Source organism: Ursus maritimus, unplaced genomic scaffold (genome assembly GCF_017311325.1).
Source record: "Ursus maritimus isolate PB19 unplaced genomic scaffold, ASM1731132v1 scaffold_16, whole genome shotgun sequence".
Classification (NCBI taxonomy): domain Eukaryota; kingdom Metazoa; phylum Chordata; class Mammalia; order Carnivora; family Ursidae; genus Ursus; species Ursus maritimus.
In genome coordinates, this window is record NW_024424008.1 from 7,317,240 (window position 1) to 7,340,383 (window position 23,144).

Below are 23,144 nucleotides of genomic sequence, written 5' to 3' on the forward strand. Positions count from 1 at the left end.
TAGGCACGCCGGCACCTCCCCCCCGCGAATGCCCCCCTCCTCTCAAACCTTACCCCCGATAGATTCTCCCCAGAGTAGATTATGAAGGAGGCCTTCCGCTCGCACCCGCCTCTCCAGCACCCCCTTTAGGCCCGGACATCCCTGCGGGCGCCCAGACTGAACGCCAGCCGCGGGCCCGCGCCGGTTACCTGGCCGCGCGCTCCCGCTCCGCCTCACGCTTCCACAGGATCGTCTTTGGTGCGAGCTCGCGCCAGCGCTGTGAGCGCACAATTAGTTTAAACTATGGCCCCGCCCCCTCGCGCCACCCTCTGATTGGCCCCGGTCGGTTGGAGTCTCACGCAAGGGCACGCTTGAGGACCCGGGAAAAGGAAGTGTGAGGACCACTGGGAAGAGAGAAGGGGTGTCGCTATTTCCGGACCCGGCCTGGACTTGAGAGCAAAGAAAACTACAAATCCCAGCACACCCCGCGGCTTTGGAGCCCCGCCCCTGGCGAACTACAGCTCCCGGTAGGCATCGCGGCAGCACTTTCGGTGTGTAGCCGGGATGCGGTGGTGAAGGTAGTTACCATGGAGTTACGCTGAGTAACCCTGAGGTAGTGGGACGCCGAGGCTGGAGGGAAAGCAACTGCGGGTGAGTCGGGCGGGAAAACAGGAAATTCGTTCTAGGGGACTATTCGCTCTCTATGGAGAGATTAAGGAATTTCCCTCTCGGGGACCTGAGAACCCCCCCGCACACCCTCTTACCCCCTGTCACAATGAACAAGACACAACATCCATACGGAATAGACCGGGGGAGGGCAGGGAAGGGCGACGAGATACATAACCACACGGATTTGGGGGCGTTTAAGAACATCTCCTATCACAAACCTGGGACGCACTAAAACGGATGCCTCAAATCCCTGACAGTGGGAGGTCTGAAACACTCAGAAAATGGATTGTTTTTTCCTCTGATGATGAACTGAGACCTCTTCAAGACGTGGGAGTAGAATTAGAGTAAATCACGGGCTCTAATACTGTAGATGTATGGGGCTTGACTTGTCTCTTTCAAGCAGGAAGTTGTCAGGGTACAGCCTCCTCAGAGTCAGCAGCATCTGCCCACACACACTCATTAGGGGTCCTGCCCCTAAATTACCTCTTCTCCCTACACCTCCCCTATGGTCCGCTTCTCCTAGCTCTGTGGTTAGAGTCTGATTCCTTTTACAGTCTTCATGACAGATTACATTTGGCAACTTAGCACAGCACCTTCACATTCAGTCTCTCGTTTGAGTTTTGTTGAGTCAAGGATATTTATCCCCCTTTTACAGATTGGAAAACTGAAACCCAAAGAGGAGCAGCGACGTGCCCAAGGCCACATACCAAGTCAGTAACAGCTTAGGACCATACCCCAGTTCGCTAACTTCCAGCCAAGTCACTAACGAGTTTACAGCCTGTCTAGCTTAAGGACTTGTTCCAAGGAGTAGTTAAACTGCCCAGGACAGCAGCTAGGTTGAATCTTAAGCTTCCCTGTGGCAGCTGAGAATATAACCTCCCAGAATACAGTAGATTATATGCGGCCAACTTTTCTTGACATTCTTTGATTTTTCTTCCACCTGTAGCCCATAAACAGAAACCCTCTCTAGGCCAGGCCATTCAGTCTCCTATCAGATCTCATCTGATTACTCCTCAAGGCTTCCTGTGCCATCATATTGCTATTTACCTGAGAGACAGAAGAAGTAGGCTAACAATAAATCAAATTCCAATTGTTAGTAATTTCCAAAAACAGAAAACAAATTTTCATCAATGTGGATTGGTTAAAGTTACATTAACTTAATAAGGTAGGATACACATAAATTCTATTCAATAGTCTGCAGTTACTAAAAAAGGGTGAGTACAGGGGTACCTCGCTGGTTCAGTCAGTAGAGTGTGCCACTCTTGATCTCAGGGTCATGAGTTCAAGCCCCCTACCGGGCATAGAGCCTACTTTAAGATGGGGGAGGGGGGGGTTGGGGTTTGCCTGAGTGTCTCAGTTGGTTAAGCATCTGACTCTTGATTTCAGTTCAGGTCATGATCTCAGGGCCATGGGATTAAACCCCACGTCAGACTCCCCACTGAGGGGGTCTCTCCCTCTGCCCCTCCCCACACTCACATGTGAGAGCCCTCTCTCTCAATAAATCTAAAAAAAGGGGGGGGAGAATAAATGAGTACAGAGAATACAACTTATACAACTGCTTCGGTGTATTACTATTAGCACCTGCTGCAGGACATACGATAGCTCTCAAGATAGGTTTGTCTCCCTTTTACAGATGAGGAAACAGTCTGTGATAAAATTTTGTTCAAAGTACAGTAGGGGCATGTATTGGTTAACAAACCATTCAAAATCATAGTGACTTAAAAAGTATTTATTATTGCTTCCGAGTCTCTAAGTCAGCCATATGTTTCTTCTGGTCTCGGTTGGGCTCATTCATGCGCCTGCAGGCACCTGCAACTATCCTGAACTTGACTTGGTGCAGGCTGGCTATTGGCTAGTCTATGATGGCCTCAGCTGGAAACACTAACTCTCTGCAAGTATCTCGCCTGCACATGTTTCTCACATCCCTCTAGTAGGGTAGCCATTTTCTCTTGGCACAGGCAAAGAGCAAGAGGGCAAGCCCTCTCTTTAAGCTTTCTGTTTGCTTCATGTTCACCAACATCCCATTGGCCAAAGCAAGTCACACGACTGAGCCCAGCATCAGAGTGGAACTACAGAGTTATAGGGCAAAAGAGATACCTGGGAGACCAGGAAGAGGAATAATCAAGGGAATCAATCTACCACAGAACACATTGATCAATTTTATCCAGAAAGACAGGCTTCATCAAAGAGGGTACACTAGGCCTGAGTATTAAAACGAGCAGATTCACTAAGCCGGCAGCTGTGTCTTAGAACTGGATGCAGGCTGGTTTGCCACAATAAATGGAAGCCTAGCAGGCCTTTCTGTGCTATGACAGACAGGGTTCTATTATTTGTTATCTTGGCTTCATTCCTTCTGGTCAGGCACAGGGCAGCAGGCACTCCATAAATGTTTGCAGAATTGAATTGAGTTGCTTACTGTGAATGAGGTGTGGACTGAAATAGCTGAACCTGGGAGCCAATTGTTAGAAAGAGCAGCTTACCATCAACACTAGCAAAACAGAAAGGCTTGTATTTGGCAGTTTCTCATTCATTCCTCCCACAAACATTTCTTGAGTGCCTGTTGTAAGCCAGGTTCTGTGTCAGATGATGAATAAGACACAGTGCTAGCTCACAGCCTGGGCTACTATTTAAATGGAGAAGAGTAACAACTGTTTCCAACTGGCAAATTTATCTAACTACGGGGGGGTTCCATTCTTAATACTAACTCATCCAGAAAAATGCATCAGGAGCTGGGATGACACAAAGTCCGAAGTTCTTAGGAACTGCACTGAGTTAGGTTCTCTGATGGTCAAGGAAACTAATGGTAAATTCTGCCCTTAAATATTTTAGGCTAAAATCCGTGTCCAGTGGTACAGAACTCTGGGGTCCCAACACAGGACTTTGAGAAAAGTATCCAGTCTTGCTTAAAGGCATCAAACCTGTTGTAGGAGCTCTAGTGGAGTGAGCTGCTCTGTCTAGGTGAGAACACAGCCAGGTTCCTCTATTTCCGGAAAAGCCTGTGTTCTTTGTTGTCTGTATATTTGATACCTAAAAGATGCAGGTCTCCCTAACCAACAATCTGTGCTCACCAGCCCAGTCCTGATTTGACAGAGAATTCAACTGTGAAGTGACTCAGGGTGGCACTTCCACAAAGCTCAGTTGAGACTGCTGCTTTTTGAGAGGAAGACATTCACTTTCCATTCCTCTACACGTTAAATCACCAGAAAAGGAAATTACTCGAACTGTATTCAGCTTAAGCTGAATTATAAACTATCAGGTCCATGATTTTTAAGAGAAATTCATTTTAAGAAAATGTGTGGATTTCATTTTCTGCATATAATCTATTTGCTTCTTTGAATCAAATGAGAACTGCATATCCTAAGGTTTCACTTTTTACTGTGGCTGTCAGGAATTTCAGAGATAACATAGGCCAGTTCTTAATTCCATGGTACAGGTCTTTCTCTTCCTTTAGTCTGCCTTCTGATCTTTCTCTTCCATGTTTCCATTTCCTACATCTGCCCCGTCGGTCTGGTAGCCACTAGTCACCTGTGGCTGTTGAGCACTTGACAGGTAGCTTGTCCAAACTGGGATGTATCAAGTATCTCAATTACTAATAGCAATTATATGTTGAATATTATTTTGGATATATTGGGTTAAATAAAATATATTAAGCTTTACCTGTTTCCTTTGACTTTTCTTTTTATGGCTACTAGAAAATTTTAAGTAACATATGTGAAAAAATTATACATATGGCTTGCCTTTGCAGAGTTCATTATATTTCAGTTGGACAGCTCCGTTCTATAAATTATCCTGTTTTATGAGTGTATTGTTATAAACTACCTCAAATCCTTTTGGAAAGCAGGTGAAGTAGTGAGCAAAGGAGGTGACAGCAGTGGATGAAGTGAGGAAGAGGAGGTTGACTGGGACATGTCCTTGTCAGTCTGTGTGTCTTTTGTTTGTATCTGTCACATACAAAACCCCTTGGTAAAGTGTGTTTTCAGCTTTCTTCTTCCCAGGTGAGTAGTATTCTCGTGGCTTTCCCCAGTCTCTTGAAAATTTCTCTGCTTTACTTGAGCTAAAAAATTGGAAAGGATCTGATAAGACAAATCACACCACGTTGTAAATGACTGATAACATTGTGTTCACCCCTCTCAGGGGTATTTCCATTTTAACAGGGAACAATCCCTGAACCCAAAGGAATGAATCCCTAATGGTGGAGTTTCAGGCATTGGTGACAGGTGAGTGAGTGAGGTAGACTCTGGTTTTATGTGTATGTGCTTATATACGTAGGAGTACATTCGGGATGTGGCTGAAAGTAGAGTCTTTGGACGGAAAGGAAATGGGGCTGACAGACAAGCTGAGCAGAGAAGGTAGCAAATCCCCAGCTGGGTCAGACTGGCAAAGGGCTGTCAGACACCAGATCCAATGCAGGCCCTCAGGGGGTTGTTAAGCAATAGAATAGTCCAGTTGATGTCACGGGAGTATAGGTACCAAGACAGCCTCCATGGTAACTACTGTGGCGTGGCACAAAGGGCCTCAGAGTAGGATTCAGGAGTCTATGATTGCAGCCCACACTGACTCATTGGCTTAACTCTGGGCAAGTGCTTTCACCCTGGGGTCTCGTTTCTTTGTGTGGAAAGTAGAAATGGGTGTTAAAACTATCAATGAGCTCTAAGGGATGTAAAGGTGCTCTGAGAAGTAGGAAATACCCTACAAATGCAAGGAATGGTGATTACTATCTTAAAACAGAAATGCAGCCAAGCAAGCCTGGAGTGGTGGAGGGTAGAAAGTAAGGGTGCAGGGCTCTGGGGATACCTGGAAGCCTAAGCCCCTTGTACCTGGAACACCAGCCCTTCTCTATCGCCCCCAGGCTGAACCCGGACTCCCAGGGCCAATGCTTACACCTGACAAATGATGGCCTGAGCTATGAGCAAACAGGACTATATGAACACTTCGGTGCAAGAGCCCCCTCTTGACTACTCCTTCCGAAGCATCCACGTGATCCAAGGTCAGCCCACAGAGCACAGCACTCCACTCACCATGGCAACAGGCTGGGTACGGTCCCTAGGGAGATACCAGTCTTCTGCTTAAGAGCCTAAAAAGAGTCTCCCCGTGTGCTTGCAGATTTTTTTGTTGTTTTTTGAGAGGAGTAGGGGGTAAGGAGGTGGCAGGAGTGGAAGGGGTAATTGATCATCTTCAAAAGAATCCAGGCTACAGCAGTAAAGTCAGGTGGAAGAAAACTGGGAAACCAGTTTATCAGCCAATGGTTTTATTCTCCTGTTTTTACCTGAAGAGAGGAAGAAATGAATGAAAACACAGGCAGAACTCTATCTCCTCTGAGGACACAAGCCTATTCTGATCACTGGTAAAGCATGCAGGGCCTCATTATTAACAACTGACATGTTTCCGGTTTAAATATTTATTGATAAATATCTTATACTCATTCCAGTCCTATCCAAGTTTATTCCATCATCACCCACAATTTTTGCAGGTTCTAGCACTGCCCACGCTCATTCCCATTTTATTATCCAGTGTCTTTGTAAATACTCTTCAGGAAGGGACAGAGGGTGGCTCTTAGCAGTATCATATTCTCAGAGGAATATGCTTCTTCCCAAGGAAGTTCTGTCCCTGGCTTTTGCTGTCTGGCTTCTCATAAATGCACAGTACTCCTGCTCTTACAGAACACATGCTGGTATCCACATATACTAGACCCGGGATCTGGCTTTGCTTTTCTCTCATAGGCAACTGGTGGCTACTTTTAAGCTCAGGAAGAAGACAAATAGTTATCCAGGAGGTACTAGCCCTGGCTTGAGTTTGGGATACTACTGGGTTTGCACCAGCCACAGTGGTAACTCCTATTCTCCCAGGAGCACACACCCACCTACTATGATCTTTATTTACCGTGCACAGCATCCTTCTGATTGATGTAGTCTGTTTCACAAGGGTTTTAGCTGTAATGGTCCTGTACAAGACAGCTGAGGTGACAGATGAGGGAAGTGAGGCTCCTGCCTACCCCAGGAATTCCCAGCTCTGAGCAGGGAAATAGAGCTTTGCACTCTGTGGAACCTTCAAAATGAGGGGAGTAACAATCTACAACCACGGGTAACTCCGCAGCACAAACCATGGCCCAAACAGATGCCCTCTCCTTCATTCACTGGTGAAATATTTACTGAGCACGTACCATTTAGGAAGCACACGTCTATATATACATGCCAGGCAGGCATGGTGCTCCTTGCTGTGTCTTGTAAGGAGGGGAACAGGAGAAGCACAACCAAGCCCTAAAGGCCAGTCCCCTCAGTTTCCCCAGCACTTGTGGAAAGAGTCTGGGGGTACTTGATAGACTATTTGCTAAAGTAATCAGTTGATGGATTATAGATTCTGAAATGGCAGGGACTTTAGACCATATCCAACCCATAGTCCCCTAACTTCTGCTCATGAACCCAGTGTTAAGGGAGTCCACTACGAGACACACTTACCAACCCCTTCCATTATAGGGTGAGGGATGATGTGAGGGAGTTATTATCAAAATAACGCCCACCCTCTAGGGACACATGGAAAAGCTGTGTGGCAACCCCCCAGAGATATGAAGACGGGATCACATTTTCTCCGGTCTTCCTGGGGCTAAACACTTCCCAGTTCTTTGGGCACTGATCTCTGTGGTCCATTGCCCAGACCTGCCTTGGCCTACTCTGAACAGCTTCAACAGATCCTCAAGCAACGCAGTACCCTGGTGGAGTCTGAAGGGAACAAGAACCCGCAGCAATGGGATACCCCATTCCATTCTTGATACCGGCCGCCCGGATGGGAGCCTCAAGTTTCAGGCAACACAGCCCCACCAGTGGCTACTCCTGAGCCGGAGATCCGCCCATGCTTAGCGGCATTCCCCAAGCTGCTGCCTCACCAGGCTGGGTGCTAATCTATCTGTGGGTTTGTTTTAAACCTAACTTTTACTCAGCTGTGTCATTTCATTGGGGGTTCTCAGGATATGTGGGGGTGGGGGGGAGGATTAGGAGTTTATTTATGAGCTGGAGTACTCTGCTCCCGTGCCCTTCTGCCACCTCCCCCCAGCCTCGGGCCGGACTGTGGATCGTGCTCACTCCGGCACTGAGGCAGAGGGCCACCTGGTGGACGCTGCCTGACCTGCAGCTGAGGAGAGGAAGTGAACACTGGGTGGAGGTGGGAGAGAGGAAGTGTGTCCAGTAAGAGCTGAGGGGAGTGAAGACAGCTGGGCAGCTTCAGCAAATCCTCAACACTTCCTTCCCCGCAGGCAGCTTTAGACATGTAATGAGAGGCTTAGGGGCAAGAGGAAAAATACAGTCCCTTCAGCCATAGCTCGTATCTGGTTCTGGCTCTGCCACTATGAGTCCGGGCAGGGCCCATCCTCTCTCCACCTCATCTGTCAAAAAGTGTGTGGGGGTCTACACAGATGGTTTGTTAACATCCCTGTTTTCCCTATCCTTTCTCCTCCTTGGCCAAACGTTCTGAGGGTGTTGTTTACGCTACCTGCTTAGATTTCCTTACCCTTCTGTTCACTCTTGAACTCAGTCCAATCTAGCTTCTGTCCCCAGGCCCATTGGAACAGGCTTCACCGAGGTCACCAGGGGCTTGAGTTGCCAAAATTACTTTTCAGTCCTTATTTCCCTGAAATTGACTCCTATAAACTATGGACTCCCTGAGCATCTATAAAATTATCTTCTTGTGGTTCTCCCTCCCTGTCTTTTCCTCATTACTCATTATAATAATAGACTTCCCTTCCTCCTTGTCCCTCCTCTCTACTCTCACTCTCCAAGTAGAATCTCCTCTATTTCTCTAACTTGTAGCCTTCTATGCTAATGATTCTCGTCTGACTCCTGAGCTTCAGAGCTTCATATCCAACTGCCTGCTTGGCTTCTCCACCTTTTTGTTACAGGAACCTCAGACACACACCAAGGCTAAGCCTGAACTCCTCACCTTTCCAACCCTGGTTTGTCTTTTTCTAATTCCTTATCAGTCCCCTAAACAAGAAACTGGGCACCACCCTTGATTATTCTTTTACCCTTACATCCAGTCAACCGTGAAGTCATGCTGATTTTCTCTCCCTCTCATGTCTTGCTTGGATGACTGAAAGAGCCCCGCTGTCTTCCAGTCCCACTCACTCTCTTTAATCCATCTCCACGCTAAAGCTTCAGAATGATCTTTCTGCAATGAAAGATTTAGATCATCTCCTTTGCTTAAACCCTCCAGTGACTTCCCATCACCTACAGAATAAAGCCCAAAATACCCTGCCTGGCACTCAAGGCTCCTTGGCTTTTTCCTGCTTGCCACCCCTCGTGCAGTGCACGCATACACGCCATTTCACACCTCTACGCCTCTGCTTGTGTGGTTCCACCCTCTGCTTGGTTAAGGTCTCCTAATCCACTGAGCTCCATCTCAGGTTTCAACTTCCCTGAGTTCCCAGACTAAGCTAGGAGTCCTTCATGATTCCGTCGCTATCACATTGCCAGTTTGTTTTCATCCTGCCTGTGTGAGCTCCTCCGAGGCACAAACATCTGCTTCATCCCTGCCCCGTTACTCATCCAGAGCTTGGCACAGACCATCTCCCGTTTTGTTTACCACTATACATCCAATATCTGGCACGTTCACAGTTGCTCAGCAGTAATGCGAGAGAGAGGACGTCAGAGGGTGTTGTACGGAAGGGAATGCTACAGCCCTACCAGAGGATAATTCTAGATTTTGTGCTATAATCATCTTGGTTCAAGCCTGATGATTCTAGTTCTTAGTTTCCGTAACGTGGGAGTGACTTTGCCTCCCCCGCCCCCAACAGGGGTGGTGTATAGAGAACCCAATGATATGACAGACGTGAGAGGACTATGTGACTCAAACCAAGAATTTGGGGTGGGAAGTCTTTGACCCTTAGTCCAAGTTTACTTGGACTCCTGGGGCCTGTGTGACGGGGTCCTGAACTGACAGTGGGTAGAGTCACACTAGACTCAAGCATGAGGCTATGGTCCTGCCAGCCCCTCCAGCTAGAGCTTAGGCTATAAATCCTCCCAGCTCTGTCCCTTCCCACCCCTAAGAGAGAAAAGCAAAGATGATAACCCACATCTCACTTTGTCCCCTCAGACCTGACGAGCGAGGAGCCACGGACAGGGCTACGACCGCTAAGGCACTCAAAGTCCGGGAAGTCACTGACCCAGGCCCTGTGGCTGAACAACAATGTCCTCAATGACCTGAGAGACTTCAGCCATGTGGTGTCACTGCTGCTGGAGCATCCGGAGAACCTGGCCTGGATCGACCTGTCCTTCAACGACCTGACTTCCATTGACCCTGTGAGTCCCCAGCCCTAAGCGGCCAGTCAGGGTGGGCCTGACGCCACCTTGTCCAGCCCCTGGCCTCTCTCCCTCCCACCCATCAACCAGGAAGTAGTGAGGCAGTACGTGGCTGTGGGCTCAGACAGACGTCGGTTCAAATCCTAGGTTTGTCTCTTACTGTGGGACTCTGGGCAAGATATCCAACCTTTCAAAATCTCAGCCTCCCTGTCTGAAAAATGGGGAGCATGGGCCCCCACAAAACATAAAAGGTTTTGTGACGATTAAATGAGAATTATGAAAGCCAACTGGCACGTAGCAGGCTGGAGTAACATAACAGCTTTTGTTATCAGGCACCCACTGTGCCCTGTGCTGAGTTCTTCCGTGTAAGAGGTAGGTAAAGTACAGCGCTTATTTTCCATGAACTCAGACTCAAGTTTTAAGAAATAAACACAACTGACCCTTTCTTGTCCAGGATCCCTATCAGAGGGAAAAAGCAGCCAGAGCAGGAGTTGGAAACTGTTACCCAGGTTGCAGTGATCTCAATTTAACTATTTTGAAAGCTTCTCTTCTGTACCTAGTGTGATGCTCTCTATCCCTGTCCCCTATTGTGGAAGAATCTTAGATCACCAAAGCTAAAACAGTCTTCAGTGTAGGGGCAACTGAGGCTCAGGGGTAAGCAGGAGAGCCCAGTCATCTGGCAAGTTAGTGGCTGTGCTGGGCCCCAGGCTGATACCTCCCGCCCCTCAGATCACAGCTCTATGTCAATGTGATACCCCTGTACCCCTCTGGAGTTAAATGAAAAGTAGGTCAGAGTTATCCAGAATGGCTTGCAGGGGGGTGGCGTAGACTGGAAAGCAAGTTGTTTCCCAAACTCTTCCTTCTTTGCCCACAAGTCAGTCCTGAGCACAGATCCAGGGCCCTGTCCATCCTGGCTTTCGGTTTCCTTCCCCCAACAGGTCCTGACAACTTTCTTCAACCTCAGTGTACTCTATCTCCATGGCAACAGCATCCAGCGCCTGGGAGAGGTCAACAAGCTGGCTGTCCTCCCGCGGCTCCGGAGCTTGACACTCCATGGGAACCCCATAGAGGAAGAGAAGGGGTATAGGTAAGTGCCCTGGCCCTGAAGCTGGGCTCCCCTATGGAAAGGAGGGGGGAGAGAAGAAATCCAACACCATTGTGCTGCGAAGCTGGGACAGAGAAGGGACTGGAGACCTTTAGGCATGTCTTACACTCCATCAGGGGAAACTGTCCCCTCCAAATTATACTTAGGTCCCTCCATTCCTTGCAGTTAGGGGAGATAGCAGCAACTGGTGGAGGGGGAAGGAGGTTCTAGTGGGGGGCTGGCCCCCACCCCAAGTCTTCCCCACAGGCAATATGTGCTGTGCACCCTGCCACGTATCACCACATTCGACTTCAGTGGAGTCACCAAAGCAGACCGTGCCACAGCTGAAGTGTGGAAACGCATGAACATCAAGCCCAAGAAGGTCCGGATCAAGCAGAATGCACTCTGAGGTTGTTCCCAGGGCACCAGCAGTCCTAAAGGCCCGAGGATGGTCAGTTTGGTTTAACAATAAACGATCTGAGCAGTTGAGCAGATGTGAAGTCATCTGTGCCACGTAAAAACGTCGTCTGACTCAGGCAATTGTCAGTAGCTCCAATCCTACTTCGCCGAAAGAGGGAGGCAGTGGAGGGAAAGGCCTATTGGCCTGGAACGCAGGGGACCTGGTTTACTGTATGGCCTTGAGAAACTTACCTAATCTCTCTGGGCCCTTTTTTTTACTCTTCAATTCAGATACTCCTGGGGTTAGAGCTGCTTCACAGAGCTCTAAGTTTCTGTGGAGATGCCTCAGAGAAGATGATAGGCTGTGATCTCTGAATCCCCCCCCCACTTCAATCAGATCAGAGTAGTTTTATATGCTGGTGTTCTGCTTGAGATTTCATTTGATAAAAAGAATCTTCTGCTTGAAAACAGTGGCTTGCTGTCTCCATATCAAGTATCCTTGGACTGCCTTTACCCCCCGACCCTGGGCTTGCTGGTAATTCCACTGAACCTGAGGCAGGGGCCCCAACAGTGACAGCTGCCTCGGATTCAAGTTTGTTCAGCTTTGACAGTATTCCCATCACTGGAGAAGGGACAAGCAGTCTCATCCAATCTGAGGTTAGCCCAGGCCAAGTTCCAGCTAAGACCTGGGAACCCTGAACCCTTATCTCCTGGATTCCTCTCAATGCTCCTGGAAGACATGCCCCTCCGTGCCCCTCCCCCATCTCACTGCTCACAGACCAGTAGTACTAGGGTGGTGATCAGGACAGAGGGGCTGCAACCAGCACACAGATGAATACACTTCCTTTATCGAGGGCGACAAACCAAAACAAAACCCCAAGACCCCAAACATGTAAAAACCCAGGGTGCTAGAAATACAAACTCAATTCATTCAAATTCAAGCTCGCCCAGACCCTGGTCACAAACCCTAGTAAGGTGCATGTGAGCACCAAATTGGGGAGAGGGGGACAGGGGTGAGGCCAAGAGAAAGGGTGGGAAGGGCGCCTCCACAGGCCCCCTAGGGATCACCCTCACAGTGGTACCTCCACCTTCCCAGTGACAGTGAAGACCTACTAGGCCCTAACCTTTGATCCCCACCCCTTCCCTGGCCAGGGCTTTGAATGCCAGTCCCAAATGGTTCTGCCCTCCCTTGCTCCGTCCTCACTTGCTCAGGCTTCCAGCCTCACTCTTCTCCTCCTCCACGCTCTTCTCTGTGATTAGTAGCAGGTTAGGGTACTGTTGTGAGCCGCAGTGAGGCTGGGGGCCAGGGGAGGCAGGGTGGAGACGGGGTGAAGAGAGGAGAAGAGCTGTCCGAGGATCCCTCTCTTCATGGGATCCCAAACTGTACAACCAGCTCCTCTTTTGCGTCCACTCGGATCTGAGAAAGTGCACTGTAGGCATAAGCAGCTATCCTGGAGACCTGAGACAGAGGGGCCAGGGACGAAAGGAAGAGAGAGAGGCAGTGAGAAGGGAGATCCGGAAAGCCGGGGAGAGGGATTGGGTGGCGAGAGAGGAGGGGACAGTGGGGGACAGGAAGCCGAAGAGAAAGGCAGGGACGGGAAAGATGGCAAAGAACAAAGGGGAGAAAGAGAATAAAGGTGGAAAGGAGAAGATACAAAGTATGAGAGGTGAGAGTGAATGGGGCACTCGAGCTACCAAGCTCCCTAACTCCATTTCCCTACCGCCTCTGAGACAGAGAGGGTGAACCCTCTGCCACAGCCGGGGCCGTGAGGGAAGGGCAGGCAGGGGCGGGCCCAGGGGTGGCTCACCTGCTGCAAGTCGGAGAAGGGGATGGGCTCGCTGGCCAGCACTTGGTGGGGCTGACTGGTGAGAGACGGCAGCGGCGGCAGCTTCTTCCAGTGGGTCAGGCTGCTGCTCAGCACAGCCAAACGGGTGCTGGCCAAGAGGACGGATGGGGGTGGGCGGTCAGGCCGGTCTGCTCCGCGCAGCCCAGCCCCGGCAAGCCTCGCTCCCTCGGGCCAGAGAAGCAGGGTGATGGGCACCTCCGCTCACCACAAACTCGCTCCAGGCCCACCTCCCTCAGCCTCCGCACCCTTGAGGGCCACAGGGCAAACAGGGCTGACATGAACATCTGCTGGGGTACCGGAGAGATCTGTTGTCAGTCTCCGGGGCTGCACCCGAACAACAAGCCTGGACTGGGGCTCAGGCTCCAAAGCTAGGTAAGGGAAGGAGGGGCAGAGAGGAGCCCAAGTAGCTGGGGTGGGGGGGTGGCCGAAGCTGGCCAGGTCTCACCTGTACTGCCTTGCCCGGTCCATGTACTCATGCTGCTCCATGCCCTGGGAGTCCGCGGCAGACACGTCAATGATGTTGCTTTGGGGAGAGGAGGCAGAGGGAACATGACAGGTGCTTCAAGAGGGACACACAGGATTCACTGCCAAGTGCCAACTCCAGGGCTATCTGACACCAGTGTCCCTGCCTGCCCACTGGAGCAGGGCTGGGCCCAGAGGCACCTCTTGCCACTGACTTTTTCCCATCCCCCATGTCCTGGGCCCAGTCCCTCTATCCCATCCTTTAACATGGATGGAGAAGCTCTGCCCAGGCTTGGTCCTGTGGTGCTCACCTGGCTGTCTTAGCAAGGATGGAGGAGAGCAGGGCCTGCTCATCTGTGCGAGTGGGAGGCAGGCTGTGATAGTTGGGCTCAGCTCCATTGAGGGCTTTGGTAGGGGGGCTGCTAGGGTCCAGCAGCAGCTTCCGTTCCTCTCGGTCCTAGGAGAGGCCGTGGGGGAGAAGTCAGCCCTGGAGCCTTTAGTCCAACACCTGCCTTTCCTGGGCTCCTCTCTCAGCCCAGCTCTGAACTTTAAGCACCAAAAAATATCATAAGTGGCTAAGTGTATGGAATGTCAGCTAAGGCTCAATCCTGCCTGCCCCTGGGAGCTCAGCTGAGCTGGTGGTCTGGGACGAATCAAAGTGGAACCAAGCAGTGCTAGAGGCCCTGAAAAGATGGACAAAGGCACAAAGCATGTATTCAGTAACAGCTCTAGAGCTGATGCAGGTCAAGGGCCTAAGAATGGCACTCCTGATCCCCCAGACAATTCTATTCCTCGTATAATGTCGGGGCAGGAGTCCCAGCCTCTGGGTCACACAGTCCCAGTGTGCCCCCTTCTTGAGGGCAGGTCCCTTATAATCTCAGGTGTTCACTCTCCTCTGATGCTCTCTTTGTATACGACTCCCAGAACCAAACTTGGTGCAGCTGATGAAGCCCAACCTGACAGTGGAGCTGCTCCCTTGGTCACCACGCCACCACACCTCTAGTATTGTGCTTTTGCTCGTTTTCAGTAGTCCTGTTACTGCTAGCCTGTGCTGACAATCACAAGCCCCAGAACTAACCTGGGGCCAGACCAAGTCTCCCTGGTCCCTCACAATTCTGTGTGTATTTCTCCTCGTCCTTATCTACTGCAATCTCTCTGGGTACGACCCTGCCTTGAGCCCATCCGCCGCGAATCCCTGCTGGCTCTGTGTCAGCTACAAATTGGGTAAGCAAACCTGCTGGGTATCTATCCAAGCTGTGAAGAGCAAGGGTGCCCAGGACAAAGCCAAGGACAAGGGGCCCATCCTGCCTATTGCTGACTCACAACCTGCAGTGCCAGACCACCAGTGCTCCACTCCAGGCCGCTCTCAGTTCCTACCACAGACATTCCCACTGTGGGCTCGCGGCGACGCTCCTTACAGAGGGCCACTTCCCCCTGCCTGCCTGCCCCACCCTAGGCAGGCCCAGCCTTTTCACAATACTCTTCCTTCTCAAGCCTAGGTTGCCCAAGTGTTCCCAGTTCCCAAAACCATGAGACAGGAGCTGTGGGATTCTGCCCTATCACCTCCCAACTCCTCGACACAGCCCCTCCTCCTTAAAACACAGGCTCAGTATTAAAGGTCTAGAAAAACAAAATGCTTGCCAAAGACCTAACTATCTCAAAGGAAAGCTGGCTCCATAATGAACCCTGAGTTTGCTTCCTGTATGTCATCCTTCCCCCAGCCCTACTTGAGACAGATCTTCCTGCAGGATGGGGCAGTTTCCCCCCCCCATCAGGGGTTCTTCAAGAACAAGGTTGTTTTCCTGAGACCTAGACTCCCAGAAGAGGCCAGGCTACCCACATCAGCATGGACAAATAACGTCGCCCCACCCCCAAAAGGCCAAACGCAGCGTGGAGGAGGTTTTTCACACCAAGGTCTGTCCCTGAGTCAGTGTCAACCCAGGAGTCAGGATTTCACTGTCTACCGTAGCACACACACATATATGTGGCCTGCCCATGACTAGCCACCTGGTCTATGGGCACAGCTGAAAGAGACAGCTTGGCCCAATGGATAAAGCACATGGCTTGGTATCAAGACACCACAGCTAAGGCCCTACTCAGCTCTGTATCCTTGGCTAAGTCACTTAGTCTCTCTGAACTTTTTCTTGCCTTTAAATACATAACCTGTGCCTATATGACCAACGTTTGGCAAAAATCAAATGAAAGAACTATAAAGGCCCTTGAAAAATGAGTCATACAATGTTTTAATTAAAATAAAGGAGCAGAGATGAGAGTGGGAAAGGGGCGTGTCCAAGAACTGAGAGGGGGACTCTGAAATAGTGAATGATATGGCAGAGACTTTTGCCACATGAAGCCTTAAATCACCCAACAGTGATCAAGCACCATTCTAGGGGTTAGAAACAGAAGTAAGAGCCTGTCAAGCAGCTGCAATTCAGGAGAGCAGCAAGCCCAGTTCTCCCAACAAGAAGCTGGTATCCTTTCTTAGAAGGCACTAACCCTTCTTGACTCATTCCTTGCAAGGGTCTGTATTACTCTTTTGTGGACAATTTTCAACTATGCCACAGTTTTCCCAGTAGGCAGGAATACTGTCTTCTCTAGGAGTCTGGGATGAAGTGAGGGGTAGTGGGCAGGAGGTATGCCTAACATAAAGCATAAGAAATAAGAGTATGTGTTCATTGAGTGTTTGGGAAATTAATGAGACCCAGGAGCCACTCATACAAATGCATTTTCCTAATCTTAAGTCCTTAATCCAAAATAGGTTCATGTGAGTCACTGGGGAAGGACCTACTTCCCAAATACCAGTAACAGAATCCATTTCTGTGACCATCTTCCCCACCAGACTGTGAGCTACTTGCTGAAATCTTTCCATCGTGTCTTTGTCTAGAACGTGTTGAAATGTACAATCCAGGCTTAGAGACAATCAAAAAGGTGAGTGGCCAAGAGCTTGAGACTTCATCCTCAGGAAGGTCTCCCCACTCCTAAAAGGAGATCAAGCAGGCAGGCAGGGTTTAAGGTGTGGGGAGAAGTGAGAATGCACCAAGGGGAAGAGGGAGAATTTAAAACTGCACAGGTTTCTCAGCCTAATCCGTTGTGCAACAGGATCAGATCTACAGTCAAATTCCCAGGACAGGCACCCCTCTTGCTGAAGGAACCTTCAAGCCCCAAGCAAAAACTGCACTGAGGCAGGCCAAACTGAGCTCCCCATCCCGTCTCTCTAATACAATCCAGCCAAGGCGGAAACCCACTTTGTAGCTTCCCAAACAACTTCCCACACGTCTCGATGTCCTCATTGTCTCTATTAAATTCTTCACTGGTCAACTCAAATGCCACCTACTTCCAGAGGCCTTCTCTGACCCCAAACCAGCAGTGACCTTCCTTCTCCAACCCCAGGGGCTGACAGCATACACAAATTCCTGATTTACGTCAGGACAAACGAACTCTGAGCCTCGGCTTACCCGTCTCTAGAATGGATTCACAAAGCCCGCTCATACAAGCGCAGAAAAAGCACAGGAAGCTGGAAAGACAGTGTTTCCCAGAGACCTAGACTGAGGATCCTAAAGCTATAAAAGTTTAAGGGTAGGATAAGATGAAAGGGGTGGGAGCGAGCGGGACAGTCGTCCGCCTGCACACCCCAATGCGGAGACTGTAGAGAAAGCTGGGGCTTTAACAGGGGTAGGATCCCGGCCGGACGTCCCCTCTGTAATCTGTCCCCTCCCGGCCTCCGTACTATATGAGCCCCGCATTCCCGCTCTTCTGCAGGTTTTCTTCTGGGCCCCACGACCCAGTCTCTCAACCCTCATTCCCGAGCCTCGCCCGCCGCGGCCGCACCTGGTCCGAGTCCTCGTTCTCGCTGCTGTAGCAGCACCCCATGGCCGGGGTCGGGCCGGGCACTCAGGCCGCGCCGAGGAGGGACGGCGTCCGTCGGGAGCCCTTCCGGTCACATGACCCGTGGCTGCATCCAGCAAGCAGCCACCCGCCTCCCCGCCTATCCCTTCCCAGAGCAGGGCCGCTGCCGCTGCAACCCCGGCTTCCGGCCCCGCCTCCACCGCGTGATCATAGCCAACCAATGGGAAGCCTCACCTCGCTTGACAAACCGCGAGACACGTGATGCGACGACAGGGAGGGGCGAATCACATGACTTCAGCCTCAGCCCAGTCTTGGAGCTCGAGACTTCTTCCACAGGCTCTAGAGGTCCTCGTACTATATGGTCGCGTGGCTGCCAGGGTGCCTTTCTGGGCCAGTGAGCGAACTTGTACCAAATGCCATCATGATTTGCTCTTAAATGCTATGCGAGGGGCGAGTGGGATTGAGGTCCGACGCTCTTAGAGCACACAAGTCTCTGTGTACAAACATTGGACACAGATGCCCAGCCCCCAGTCGGGGGACGCATAGAGTGTGGCGCCCAACGGAGCTCTCAGCCTGGATTGGGGATCGGAGACTTACTGGAAGAAAAGCCCTTATTCCTGCACAAACCCAAGCAGAGCAGAGCTCAAGCCTGGAAGAGATAGAGGCCACTTCACAGTCTTTGCCCTAACGCGTTTCTCTTCCATCTTGCCGGTCTGTTTGCAGCAACCATAGTAGTCTAACACACAATGCTCTTTTCTTAGAACCATCCCATATCTTCTCTTGGACGCTGAACACAGGTCCAAGTCTGTCGTTCAAGATCTTGCAGAGCCTCTCACCTGTCTCCCATTCCAGCATCTGGGTCGTGGGGGCTGGTAGTGATGGTGGTGGTAGTGCAGGGATTGGAGTGATGCCTCATCAGCCATAAGAAAATATTTGCAGTTTCCTGACTGACCTCCTGGACTTCCCACATGTAGTCTGGCACACTGTCTCCCCACCAGGTCTGTCTTCTGTCTTCAAGCCTCACTACAAACAGTAATCTCCTGATTGCCATCTTCGATCCCATTATTTGGGCATCTCCAGCTCCCTGTGCTTAATCCCTACCCATGTCGATTCCTTCATTTATCGAATCAAAAATTACTGAGTGTCTGGGGCGCCTGGGTGGCACAGCGGTTAAGCGTCTGCCTTCGGCTCAGGGCGTGATCCCGGCGTTATGGGATCGAGCCCCACATCAGGCTCCTCCGCTATGAGCCTGCTTCTTCCTCTCCCACTCCCCATGCTTGTGTTCCCTCTCTCGCTGGCTGTCTCTATCTCTGTTGAATAAATAAAATCTTAAAAAAAAATTACTGAGTGTCTGTGTTGTGCCATACATTGTTTTGTCTAGATACATAGCGGTTCACAAAATAGCCCAAAGTCCCTGTGTCCATGGAGCACTGCATTATGTTTTATTCTCCATTTCTGGATCAGTCTCTTCCTCCAAACTTCCTGGAAGAAGGGCACAAGATCTGACTCCCCTCTGTGACCCACACCCTGGCATTTGCTTAGACAAAATGTCAGTTGAATTTTGAACTGAGTAAATTATAGCCTCCCATCACCTTGGCTCACACCATGTCCCGTGTCCTGATACAAGGAGTTAGAAGAGAGGTCACCAAACCCAGTAGCTCTTATTACCCCTCAGATCAAGACCCTGGAGTTCTGTACATTTTTTCAGGGCTCCAGAAGGGTAAGAGTCAGCCCCACCTTGTTCCTGCAGCTAGTAACTTGAACTGCAGGTTTCCGGTGACAGCAGCAGCTTCTGCATCAATAATTGAGAACAGGTCCAGCCTGCCTCAGGGTTCTCTGGCCCCAAGGACCCCCCCCCCTCCTGTCCTATGCTCTGATCTTCTCCAAACAGGAGCCTTCACCCAGGTAAGCAGGGCTCTTTAGTGTGGGTTCCCAAGCACACCAGTTCAAACTATCACTCACCTACTCACATCCATTTATACACTCTTACTTTCCTTTTTAGTTCCCACCATCACCAGGGGCCTCACAAGGGGCAGATCTGGAGGAAAGGGAGGATGGTCCAGGGCCCGCAGGAGGAGAAGGCATTTATCCTCCATAGGGGCCCTGGAAGAGGCTCAAGTGGGGGGACTGTGTGCTGTGTGTGTACACACTTGTAAAAGGAATTCTGAGAGAGAATAGAAAGGGCGAATGCTGGGGAGGGGAGACAGGACTGGAGAGGAGATACAGAATCAAGGACTCCTCCCACCCTCAGGGAAGACCAGATGGAGGGGTGGGAAGAAATCTCATCCTAGAGTTTTGATTGCCTTTTACTGAGGCAGCACACAGGGCCTGAAGGGGTTTCTGACTACAAAGCCGTGCTCTTTTGCTCCACATTAATGGGTCAGAGAAGACAAGGCAGAGGGTAGGGAGGGTAGAGAATATCTCAGAGGAGATCTGCAGAAAGCAGTCCAGAGGGGTGACTAGAGATGACGAGAAACAGGTGGAAGAAGGTTAAAATAGGACCAAGGGGCAGAAGTTGGAAGAAGTGGTTTGGGGGTGGGTGCAGAACACAGACTAGCATGAAGTCCTTGAAAGTACATGGGCTTGGAATCAGACCAATTCAGATTCAAATCCCAATTCTGCTGTGTGACTCTGGACAAAAGACAGCCTTTCTGAGCTATGGGTTGTAAAATATAGGGATAATACAAATCACAAGCAATGGTGGGTGTGGGTTTCCCTCCCTGTCTCCCTTCACCCCAGGGCCCTGGCAGGGACCATGTCCCCCGCCATCGCACTGGCCTTCCTGCCACTGGTGGTGACATTGCTGGTGCGGTACCGGCATTACTTCCGACTGCTGGTGCGTATGGTCTTGCTGCGGAGCCTCCGAGACTGCCTTTCAGGACTGCGGATTGAGGAGCGGGCCTTCAGCTATGTGCTCACCCACGCCCTGCCTGGAGACCCCAGTCACATCCTCACCACCCTGGACCATTGGAGCAGCCACTGCGAGTACCTGGGCCACATGGGGCCTGTCAAAGGTCAGTAGCCTTCTGCTCCAGGAAGCACCCCCATGGTGGTAAGGAAGGTCTGGGATCTGCCACTGCCTACTGGATGCATTGGGCAAGTTCCTGATCCTCTCTGGGTCTCTTTTTTCTCCTCTGAAAATGAGGGGGCTAGGCAAAGTTATTCATTCATCTAGCAAACACTTATTGCCGCCCTTGTGTACTAGGCCTGTACTAGGTGCTGGGTGGGAAAAGGAGGCAGAGGCCACACAGATGAATCAGTCACAGATGCTGGCCTCAAAGGGGACATAATACAAAGGGGACAACCATCTCAGCACATAACCCATAACTTTACAATTACCTGTGCTAAGTATCTCCCCCACCCCCACTATGGAGGCTTCCACATTCCATTCAGGGTAGTTGCCTGGCTTTGTCTGAGTCCTAGCTCCTGGCACAAGTGCTTTTAGAGTCTGGAGAAATTTTTCAAATTCCAAGGTTGGAAAGATATTCAATGAATAAAACAAGGGGGAATGAAACTGGAAGTTCTAGCAAAGGTCTCTCGGAAGCCTGGTGGTTGTTTCTACTTGAGCCCTCCTGGAGGAAACAACACTTACACAGGCCTAGAAGAAGTGCTTCCAACTTGGCCAAGCAGATAAAGACAGGTGGGGAGGGGCAAAGCCGGCCACATATACCAATGCAGCGTGATGGAATGGGCTAGCATTGACTTGGTTGACTCTGGGCACAGTGTTTGGGAGGGCTGTGATACAGGCTACAGATGGGAAGAACTGGAAAGGTTGGGTAGGATCAGGTCTAAGAAGGTCCTGAATGTCAGGCTGAGGATGTCAAGTTCAATCTCAAAGGCCTTGAGGATCATAGGAACCAAGGAACAGGATCAGGTCTGTTTGTTGGAAAGATGCCTAATGGCAAGTATGAAGATGAGAGTGAAGGAGGCAAGCCTGGAGGGGCAGGGGGACCAGCGGGGCAGCTGGAATTGTAGTCCAAGAGAGAATACCCCAGCTGGTTGGGGGTTGCAGTGAGGCAGGTGGGCATTTGAGATCCCTTTCTATCAGGGGCCCTGCAATCCGTCTCCCACATCTGCTGCAACAGCCATCTTCCCCCCAGGTCAGATTCTGATGCGGCTGGTGGAGGAGAAGGCCCCTGCTTGCGTGCTGGAGCTGGGCACCCACTGCGGGTACTCCACATTGCTTATTGCCTGTGCCCTGCCCCCCGGGGGCCGCCTTCTCACTGTGGAGTGGGACCCACGCACAGCAGCAGTGGTTGAAAAACTCATCCGCCTGGCTGGCTTCGACGAGCGCACGGTCAGCCCCCACCTCCCCAACCCTTGTCTCTTCCCTTCCACCCCCAGCCTTGCCCTAGCCAGGCCTCCTCAGTGAGGAAATCCCACCTAGGAGAAGGCAGCAACTCCACATAGGGGACTGTGACCCTGGGTGATGTGTGAACTCCTGTCCTCCTGTTCCAAGTCATTGCTTGTATCTGCTGCTGGATGACAAAGGAGCAGTTAGAGGAAGGTCTCTGGAGCCCAGTAAATCTGGGTCCAAACCTTTAGTCTACCTCTTGTGAGCTTTATGATCTTGGGCAAAGCATTTATTCTCTGAATCTCAGCTTCATCACTGGCAGAATGGAAATCACAATACTGATGCTGACCTCTTGGGTCTGTTCTCAGGACAGAGGAAATGTGAGAACACTCGTGGGGACCTAGGCCAGGACCTGGCATAAAGAAAGCCAGATCCTGTGGGAGTCTGGTGTGGGAGAACAGTCCCTCCACCCTCACCTCCAGCTCCTCCCACCCCCACAGGTGGAGCTCATCGTGAGTAGCTCAGAGGAGGTGATCCCACGCCTACGAACCCAGTACCAGCTGAGTCGGGCAGACTTGGTGCTCCTGGCACACCGGCCCCGATGTTACCTGCGAGACCTGCAGCTGCTGGAGGCCCATGCCCTGCTGCCAGCTGGTGCCATTGTGTTGGCTGACCACGTGCTCTTCCCTGGTGCACCTCGCTTCCTGCAGTATGCCAAGAACTGTGGCCGCTACCGCTGCCGCCTCCACCACACTGGCCTCCCAGACTTCCCTGCCATCAAGGACGGCATAGCCCAGCTCACCTATGCAGGGCCTGGCTGAGGTCCAGCCCTAGGATGCATACTGCTGCCCCCTCCACCCCCACCCTAACAAGGACCTCAGAACATCCCCTCCCCTCCCTGCTTGTGGCCTGACACATGCTGGGCTCAGGATGGGGGAAGGCTGTCCTCCCACCTTTGCCCTACTCCCATTCCACACTGATTCAGACATCAAGTTCTGTCAGATTGCTTGGTCCCACTGACCCCTCTCCTTCCAGAGAGTCATGGATTAATAGGCAAGAGTCCTGAGCTCCCAATCCCAACTCTATCACTGATTTTCTGGGTGACTCCAAAGGAGTCCTTGTGCTGCTCTGAGATTTAATCTGCTTTCTTAAAACCAAGGAAGCTGGCTGGAAGAGCCGCAGGGGCCTCCCAGCTCTGGGCCTCAGAAAGCCTGCCCTCCCCCAGCCGATGCAGTTCCAGGTGGGATCAGAGGAAACAGAGAGACTCTGAAGGAATG

General features: G+C 51.0%; 2 protein-coding genes across 2 annotated transcripts; one reads left to right on the forward strand and one right to left on the reverse strand.

Moving 5' to 3' along the window:
• The first annotated feature begins 504 nt into the window (after positions 1-504).
• Positions 505-22,688, forward strand: LOC103678017 (transmembrane O-methyltransferase homolog). Its single transcript, XM_040630807.1, is given in 8 exon segments — positions 505-630; positions 4,783-4,865; positions 5,498-5,635; positions 9,730-9,935; positions 10,874-11,057; positions 20,279-20,587; positions 21,674-21,870; positions 22,368-22,688. Coding segments are annotated over 6 exon segments (1,299 nt in total). The 5' UTR covers positions 505-630; positions 4,783-4,865; positions 5,498-5,553.
• LAMTOR1 (late endosomal/lysosomal adaptor, MAPK and MTOR activator 1) lies at positions 12,251-17,735 on the reverse strand. The gene is made up of 5 exons (XM_008707293.2): positions 17,556-17,735; positions 14,039-14,184; positions 13,711-13,788; positions 13,227-13,353; positions 12,251-12,877 (listed from the first exon to the last, which is right to left on the reverse strand). Exons 1-5 carry the CDS (start codon positions 17,595-17,597, stop codon positions 12,785-12,787), a joined length of 486 nt encoding a protein of 161 aa, XP_008705515.1. The 5' UTR covers positions 17,598-17,735; the 3' UTR covers positions 12,251-12,784.
• Positions 22,689-23,144: the final 456 nt, after the last annotated feature.

Bases quoted from the DNA above. Each gene is read 5' to 3' on its own strand.
- LAMTOR1 (XM_008707293.2), bottom strand. From the start codon at position 17,597: ATGGGGTGCTGCTACAGCAGCGAGAACGAGGACTCGGACCAG. The intron at 13,789-14,038 runs GTGAGCACCACA...CTCTCCCCAAAG, and splicing joins ATCCTTGCTAAGACAGCCAG to CAACATCATTGACGTGTCTG. The intron at 12,878-13,226 runs GTGAGCCACCCC...CCTCTGTCTCAG, and splicing joins CCTTCTCCGACTTGCAGCAG to GTCTCCAGGATAGCTGCTTA.